The sequence below is a fragment of the Ipomoea nil genome, unplaced genomic scaffold (assembly GCF_001879475.1).
Source record: "Ipomoea nil cultivar Tokyo-kokei standard unplaced genomic scaffold, Asagao_1.1 scaffold2926, whole genome shotgun sequence".
In the NCBI taxonomy this organism is placed as follows: domain Eukaryota; kingdom Viridiplantae; phylum Streptophyta; class Magnoliopsida; order Solanales; family Convolvulaceae; genus Ipomoea; species Ipomoea nil.
In genome coordinates this window covers 3,932,168-3,941,377 of record NW_017619354.1, presented here as the reverse complement: position 1 = coordinate 3,941,377, position 9,210 = coordinate 3,932,168, and the positions used below count along the sequence as shown (strand labels likewise).

General features: G+C 32.7%; 1 protein-coding gene across 1 annotated transcript; it reads left to right on the top strand.

Moving 5' to 3' along the window:
• Positions 1-6,183: 6,183 nt before the first annotated feature.
• Positions 6,184-8,728, top strand: LOC109161604 (26S proteasome non-ATPase regulatory subunit 10). Its single transcript, XM_019310077.1, has 5 exons — positions 6,184-6,456; positions 6,999-7,131; positions 7,686-7,810; positions 7,900-8,046; positions 8,355-8,728. Exons 1-5 carry the CDS (start codon positions 6,268-6,270, stop codon positions 8,487-8,489), a joined length of 729 nt encoding a protein of 242 aa, XP_019165622.1. The 5' UTR covers positions 6,184-6,267; the 3' UTR covers positions 8,490-8,728.
• The last annotated feature ends 482 nt before the right edge of the window (positions 8,729-9,210 follow it).

Here is a 9,210-nt window from a genome sequence, read left to right as displayed (position 1 = left end):
ACAAATAAGGTACTTTTAATATATTAAAAATGTACATTGAATTTAGGAATAATATATTATTTGAGTACTAAAAGTACATTATTATGTATAATGTAGATTCAGTATACACAAATAATGTACTTTTAGTATAATAAAAATGTACTTTTTATTATGGTTCACATATCACTGTGTGGACCATGGTCCACAGTAATTTGCTACTAAACACTCTGGTCGGGCCACACAGTAATGCCAATATCTCTAAGCTTCCTTGCACGGGCAAATTATACCATGGACCTTATATAGTCTACCTTGCATTGCAAACTCTGATCCAAAATAACCTTCAGATTATGTGTCTACAGTTGGTATATTCTGTATTTGAAGTTGATCATTTATGTGCAAATAAGTAAATTAAAGACACATAACATGTTAACTACAGAGACATAAAATATTAACTAGAAACATATAAAATGTTAACTATAGGTACAAAATATGTTAATTGCATACATAAATAGGTTAGCTGCAGATACATAATATGTCAACTATAGACACATAATTTATGAATCGGGGTCTACACTACAATATGAACCTTGGTCCATGATATAACAATTGACTTGCATCACTTTGGGCCACCTAGCCTTATTTGGCAAATTATTGTGTGGACTATGAATGCAATATACATTTTTAATATAGTAAAAGTACATTATTTATGTATTGGATGTACATTATTTGATAATATATAAAAATCATGTATTTTTAAATAATGTACCTTTAGTATATTAAAAATGTGCTTTTTTATTTATGGTTCACACAAATGTGTGACAGCAATTATAATGTGGACCGCGGTCCATAAAACTCTGTGGACCATCCAAAACAACAGACACTATAGTGTATCTAAACTGACACTGTCTCACATATTATTTTTATTATATTATCAAATGAAATTGCAATTGAATTGAAATGAAACTGTAATTGTGTTGAAATCAAACTGCAGTGTATACAAAATGAAATTGAATAACAATTTCACATATTTGAGTGTATATTGTCCAGCGAAATTGTAGTTATATCAAAATGATGCTGTAATTGTGTTAAAATAAATAAAAGTGAAGTGTATATTTAATGTCTGAACCATAGTGCATTGTGGACCGCGGTCCACAGTATAACTTGCCAATGTGTGGACCATAGTCCATGGAATAATGATTGGCCTTATTTTATGTAGGCCAACTGGACCGGCCCATTCAACACTAACAAGGGCCAGGTCCACAAGTGGATAAAATACCATAGTTAAATAATATCCAAAATCGTCCTCGATTATAGTGGTTTTTCTCAATTTCGTCCTAAACGACTTTGGTGACCTAATATCGTCCCAGACTTTTGTGTTTCGCTCAATTTAGTCCCAGACTTTTATATTTTAGCTCAATTTAGTCCCTCATTTGTTATTATGTCCATTTGGTGTTAAATAAATAGACAATTCAGTAATTTTAATATTGGCATCTCTTTACTCATAGACATGTGAACTGCGAAATCTTTTTTTTTTTTACGAATTACTCCTAAAATTGCGAATATAAAATTTGATTTGCAGGTCCGGGAGTAATTCTGGGTGTAATTCGTACAAGAAAGAGGAATTTTGCACTTCACAAGTTGAAAGTAAAGAGAGATCAATATTGACATTACTGAATTGTGCCTTAATTTAACACCAATTTGACGAATAACAAATGGAGGACTAAATTGAGCGAAACACAAAAGTCTGGGACGATATTAGGTCACCAAAGTCGTTTAGGACGAAATTGAGAAAAACCACTATAGTCGAGGACGATTTTGGGTATTAACTCAATGTTTTTTTTTTTTTTTGAATAAGGTTGCCACTGAACGTAATCTGAAAATGTAATTAGGCCAACGAAAAAAAAAATGCAATTAGACAACTGAACACTCCAAAAAGTGCAATGACCAATTTTAACCTTATTCTTTTTCTTTTCTTTTTTTTTTTTCCACAAAGAAGAAGATAAAGAACTATACATAGTAATTAAATTTAGGGGAAAAATTGCTCTTTAAATGATTGATAAATTCTTATTTTCATGCCGAATTATTTCACATGTTATTCTTTAATTCTTATTTTCATGCCGAATTATTTCACATGTTATTCTTTAATTCTTATTTTCATGCCTAATTATTTCACATGTTATTCTTTTAGTCATATGGTTTTTTTTTTTAATGCTAGGTCATAACGATGACGCTTCACACTGAGATTTGAACATGAGACCTTTCATTTGAGAGTTCACAACTATGACGCTCAATCATAAGGCCTTTAGCAGTCATATCTTATATCTAAGATTTTAAATTATTAAGGTTAAAAGTAAATATTCATTTTAACATTATATATGAAACATATTACTTCAAAAGTAAAAAATCAATATACTAGGTGCATGTAATATTTTTATTTTTGAGAAAATTTTGTAATTCATTATGCTTTACCATAGTGGAAGTCGAACCCACAACCTTCTGATCCGAAGTCAGACGCGCTAATCCACTGCATTATGCAGTCAAATATGTAATATGTATATTTGCCCAATTTGATACAAAATGTGAGTATAAATCTATAACTCAAGATCGGTTAAAATACCTATGAGGTCCCTGTATTATAACGTTTTGTTCAATTTAGTCCTTATACATTTATTTTGTTTAATTTAGTCCATGTACTTTCAAAAGTGGTGCAATTGAGGACAATAGTTAACAGTGTTAATATTACCTTTAACTTATGTTACGTGGCGGTGACGATATTTATATTACTACTCATCTATTACTTTATAAATATTTAAAATTAATTATTTTTACCACCAATATATTAAATTAATATGTCTAAATTAAATAATTACAACCATGTTCCTAATGAGATTTAGACAATTGTCCTTAGTTTCACCACTTTTTAAAATAAAGGGACTAAATTGAACAGAATAAAGGTACAATAACTAAATTGAACAAATTAAAACACTATAGTACATGGACTTCATAGGTACTTTGAGCCTCAAAATCTTTTTTTTTTTTTTTTTTTTTTGAGAATCTCAAAATCTTATTTAATTTTTAAGTATCAAACTTGGGATAATACAAAATTATTTTAAGTTGCAAAAATGTGCATGACATTAAACCTCGATAGATCATCAAAGGTTGAGATTGGACATTATTTTTTTATTTTTTTGAGTAATATGTTACTATATAATGTTATTAATGTCTATATAAGATATTGAAGTGATGTTTCATTTTTAATATTAACATATAATGTTTAGTAGATGATTCTTAGATATAACATCTAACTTTGAGTTGAAGGACTAAAAGAGTAAGGTCTCAAATAACTCGAGGATTAAAATTGAACACATAAAATAATTAAGGATCGAAATAACAATTCACCAATAACTTAAGGATCAAAATTATATTTTTTTATCTCTTAATTTTAAATAAGTTAACTATGCGTCAATTATTATGTAGTGAGAATGTAGTATGAGTAATGACACATCTGTCACGATTTCAAATGGGTGGTCACCGGATCTAACCCCGATGGTAGGAACATTGATTATTTGGACTAAAAATGATTGAGAAGGTAGAAAACAGATATTACCTTATACAGCATCACGAGTGTTTAAAAAAAAAAAATTAACTATGCATTTGAGAATTTTACATGAAATAAATATTGTGACAAAATACAATTTAAATTAGAGAGTCAATTATACTATTCTGACTTAGAGGCTTATTTGATTTACTAGTATTTTTTATGTGCGATGCGCAAAAATCGATGTCCAATATTAGTACTGTATATTAAAATCTTAGATTTATTTAGATTTTAAATATTTATATTATTGTACAATAATAAAAATAATAATAATGTAAACCATTTTTAAAAATTTTATATTTATATTTTAGGAAATAACTTATTTCGTACTCTAATATATAATGTCTATATATTATTATCATTGAAGAAGGACAAGCACCTTGTGCTAAGATGGCATGTAGTGACATTTTCCACGTGGGAGGTCGTGAGATCAAAGTATGTTTGAACAGATATTACAATAGAATAGAGTCAGTAGTATTCAAAAAAAAAAAACATACACACACACACACACAAAAGTTATAATGGTAGGGGTATTTTTGACCAAATTGTATGTTACAACTCTTATAGTATAATGTATATAAAAAAAATTAATTGAAAAAACGGTCATGAATGAAGGATATACCTTTCATTCACACTTATTCATTTTTAAATTTTAGATTATACATATACATATATATATATATATATATATATATATATATATATATATATATATATATATATATATATAATTTTACACTTTAGTTCTAACTAGTATCTTCCTCATGTGATGCACAAAACATATTATATACTTATATAAATAGTAAGGAATAAGGGTCAAATAGGCCATCGAACTATACAAGAAAATGCAATTAGGCCATTGAACTCAAAAATAATGCAATTAGGCCCCTGAACAATGCAAAATAATGCAATTAAGCTAAATGTGACCCGCCTGTTAGTTTAGGTTATCATATTAAAATAATTATTTTTTATTTTATTTAATAAATTTAAATTTAAAAAAAAAAAAAAAAAAAAAAAAAAAAAAAAAAAAAAAAAAAAAAAACAGATCTCAGATTCGTCTCCAGCTGCCGTCCGGGAACTGCAATTCGTCTCAGCTTCTAGTCAACAGCCATGGCAGCTGTCTTAGGCTCTTAGCTAGAATAAATTCCAAATGGGAGGGAGGAAGACGATACAAATAATGTATTAAAGTATGCATGAAGATGGCAGTGTATTTACACAAATTTGACTTTTTTGTTTTTCCGGCGGCAAAATATAGCATAATATGACATAGTTTCCAACCGTAAACCGCCGAGAAATGGGATATGACAACGTGTTTGGTCTTTTGATTTGACAATTTCATAGGAAAATGAAGCATTCCAAGGAAACAAGAGGGTTCTTTAGCGATTCGTCGGTCTCCTCCGAAACGTCGTCATTAGGCTTCTCTACTTTATCTCCGCGATTCTCTGCACTTTCCGCCGGCGACAGGGCACTCTCACTCACGGCGGGGCTTTTGTTTCTTACATTACGGCGTGCATCCACCTCCCGGTGTGTCACCGGAGACCTTGACCGCCGTGTGGGTACGGAGTGTCGTTGGGCCCACACAAAAGGATTTGTCCATGCCAATAATTTCAGCATTCATCCCTGGGGACGAAGAGCGGAAAAGGTCCCTTCGCCGGGGACGAAGAACCTCCTTCGTCTCCAAGCTGCCGGACGGCTGCCTGGAGACGAAGCAAGATATGTTTTTTTTTTTTTTTTTTTTTTTTTATAATTTAAAACTATTAAAATATAATAAGAATAATTTTTTTTAATATAATAACCTCCACATCAGCAATTTACCAAGTAAACAAGTCATATTTGGCTCAATTGCATCTTTTTGTATGGTTGAGGGACCTAATTGCATTATTTTTGAGTTCAATGGTCTAATTGCATTTTCGTGGATAGTTCAATGGCATATTTGGCCCTTATTCCAAATAGTAAAAATATAAATAAAAAGTCAAAATATATACTTTTTACAAACACAAATATATCTATGCACTAAATAAAATTTTAATAGCCAACTTCTATATAGTTTGATAACACCTTTGTTAACTTTTGTAAAGAGTTGAGTGTATATTACAAGTTTGCAATCGGGACTAACACTTTTAAGGAATAAGGGTCAAATAGACCATCGAACTGCACACGATAGTGTAATTATGCCATTGAATCTAAAAAGTCTACAATAAAATCCCTAAACTAATCAATTTCATGTCATTCATCCAATTTACAGGTTTCTAACAGGTCACTCCTAATTTAAAATATTTTTTTAAAAAAAATACAGGATCCCGTCGGAGACGAAGAAACTCTTCGTTTCCGGCTATGAGACGAAGAAACTCGGCCATGGAGATGAAGAATGTTTCTTCATCTCCGGCCGGAGACGAAGTCATGTTTATTTTTAATTTTAAATAATTATTTTTTAAAAAATATTTTAAATTTGAATTGACATGTTAAAAACTTGTAAATTGGAAGTATTTCATGAAATTAGTTATAATGATTTAATTGTAAGTTTTCTATCTTTGCCCCAACTTTTAATAAGGAATCATTGAGAGCTAAAATTACAAAATTTTCCCCATTTTTTTAATATATATTTTAAACTGCCCCACCGTTTGTAGCGGATTCGACACTCTACTTCCCCAGCAAAAACCCTGTAACAAAGCCCTCAGTACCCGGCATCCATGGCTATGGAAATAGATTCAACGAAACCGACTCAAATAAAAGACAAAGACCTCTTCAAGGCCGCTGAATCGGGTAATTCTGAGCTCTTCAAATCCCTCTCTGATGACCAGCTTCTCAAAGCCCTCGCTCTCCGCAACGAGGATGCCCGCTCTCTTCTTCACGTCGCTGTCTCTTCTGCTCACACCGAGGTTCCTTCTTTTATTTCCTAATTTTCCATCTTTCATACTCCGTATTGTATTTTCTAGCTTTGTTGCGGAATTGAAAGGAAAGAAACGTGAATGGGGTTTTCTTTCAGAAATGCAAGCAAGATGCTTGCAATGTATTAGGGAACAAATCCTTAGGATTGTGTGTTCTTATCAAAACTGACATATTATAGGTACACTGTTACCATATTTATAACTGAAGTGGTAGATTTTGTTTGTAATGTTTCAGACCAGAAAGATTAAAGTTTGGAGGAATTGTAAATTGTTCCTCAGAGATACTATTGTACTGTTTCTAATTGTTACACCTGTGTGCTGCAGTGCTATAAATTGGGTATTTTACTATTTTAAGCCGTTTGTTTGTTTAATGCTGATAAGAAGTGGTTGTAATTGAACATTTTCACTTTCAAAAAGCAGATTTCTTCTTTAAGTGAAATTCAGAATGTTCAATTGTTTTATGCCTTCCCTTCTGATTTGTCGGATCAGTTAACCCCAGTAGTTTAAGGCCATTAATTTGATGGATGAATCAGGTGGTAAAGATATTGGCTGCTGCTGACTCTTCAATTAGCGGTATAAACAGTGGAGATGAAGAAGGTTGGGTGCCACTGCATTCTGCAGCAAGTAGTGGGAATATAGAAATTGTGGAGATTTTGCTCAGCAGAGGTGAGAAGAAACAGAATTTCTGACTTTTCTTCCTTCTTCCTAAATTGAATCCACCAGTACTTTGTATAAATGAAAAATATCTCGCAAGTAATCTTCCATTACGTGTGGAATTTTACTTGGAAAAACATCAGGGAGCATACAAATCATTTCCCCAATTAGGAATAGTGTTTGGACGACATATTGAACAGATTTACGATGTAGATTGGATTAAAAAAAAAAAAAAAAATCTTTAGAGAAGATATGAGAATCAAGTGAAAGCATAAATGATATCTAATGAAAGGATTGATTTCTGAAGCTAGCTTGGGTACTAGGTTATGAGCTTTGGTTATGGTGATATATACATTTAGCTTACCCCTTCTGATTGCCATCCTTAAATATTCGTTCTGGCAAAATCTAAATGTGGGTTATCCTCTAATATTAAAACCAAATTTTGTTCAAGGAAGCAATATTCACTTATGGAAGTATATACATGTGTGTATGTAACAATGTGTGTGTGTCATGTTCTTACCAATATATAATCCTTGACATGCAAACTGAAGTACTATTATGAACAGAAGCTAATGTTAATGCTAAAAATGATGGCGGTCGAACTGCTCTGCACTATGCTGCAAGCAAAGGTCACTTCAGAGTAGCTGAAATTCTGATTTCACATGGTGCAAAGATCAATGCAAAAGACAAGGCTTGTAACTTGCAAACTATTACTTCTAGTCTACGTCTTCATTTAGTGTTCATGAGCTCTTTTGATTTATCTATCATTATTGTTTGTAGGTTGGATGCACCCCATTGCACCGGGCAGCTAGCACAGGGAAGTCTGATTTGTGCGAGCTCTTAATTGAGGAGGGTGCAGAAGTAGATGAAGTGGATAGAGCAGGCGAGACTCCTCTCATGACTGCAGTCATATGCCACAATAGAGATGTGAGTTTTATCTTCTACACCAGTTGCAGTCACTTCGAACTTTTAAATTCAGTTTTGTCTATACCCCTTTATATTTGTCTTATTGCATATTGGTGGACTTATTGTTTAGGGGACACAACAAGTAGTTAAAGTAAAATAGTCCCTCTTGACCAACTCGCGATTTACCTCCTCCAGCATGGGTTCTGGAGGCTTAGGATTAGTCTAGCCTAAACTGGGAAACCTAGTGTATTAAAAAAAAAAAAAAAAGTTCCCATTGCAATCTAAGGAAACCGAATATAATGCGTGGCTCTTGAACCTTTGATTGACAGGTGGCTCTGCTTCTCATAAGACATGGAGCAAGTGTTGATGCCGAGGACAAGGAAGGCTACACTGTGCTTGGCCGAGCTTCAGATGATATTCGGCCTGTATTAGTTGATGCTGCTAAAACCATGCTTGAAGGCTGAACTCCAAGAAGTACACAAACTAATACACAGGGGCAAGTCATCTCTTATATGACGATAATCAGCACGCAGTCAAGTGTAACTGTGTAAGAGCTTACTAAGACTCATAACCAGATTGTTGTCTTTAAGCTCAATTGACAACCATCATTTTGATGACCGGTGTTTGATATTGAAACTTGTTCTCACTATTACCATACTACTGTTTTTGCCTAAAATTGAGGGTTTTTTTTTGGCACTTCAAATATATTATACTCTGTAATAAGTACTGCTCAGATTTGCAATCCTTGCAATATAGAGGGGTGTGAAAATGATATGTAATACGTTAGCTTACAATTCACAGTCATTGCTAGTGTGCAGATAATCTAAACAATTATAAAAATAAAATTAGTCTCTTGGGACAAAGGATTCAGCTCGCCGCTCGATTGGAATTGTAATTCAAGGCGGCCGTTGCGATCATTCTGTCACGGCAGCTTAGCCAAGGGGTTGGATGGCTCTAGCCTCTACCCGAGTTTCCTCTGACTTTGCTCTGTTCAGACATAGTTTTGTAACGTTTTATCCGTTACTATTATTATAACATTAGTTGCAACAAATGGATGTGAAAACCGCTTTCCTAAATGGTGATCTAGAAGATGAGGTTTATGAAACAACCTGAAGGTTTCTCTTCTAGGGGTGGTGAGCATTTAGTATGTAAGCTTAAGAAATCCATATACGGTCTAAAACAAGC

What these genes read in the sequence shown, in the direction of transcription:
- LOC109161604 (XM_019310077.1), top strand. Translation starts at nt 6,268, where the DNA reads ATGGCTATGGAAATAGATTCAACGAAACCGACTCAAATAAAAGACAAA. An exon ending in TCTCTTCTGCTCACACCGAG is followed by an intron (nt 6,457 to 6,998) that starts GTTCCTTCTTTT and finishes TGGATGAATCAG; the next exon opens with GTGGTAAAGATATTGGCTGC. An exon ending in GGAGATTTTGCTCAGCAGAG is followed by an intron (nt 7,132 to 7,685) that starts GTGAGAAGAAAC and finishes TATTATGAACAG; the next exon opens with AAGCTAATGTTAATGCTAAA.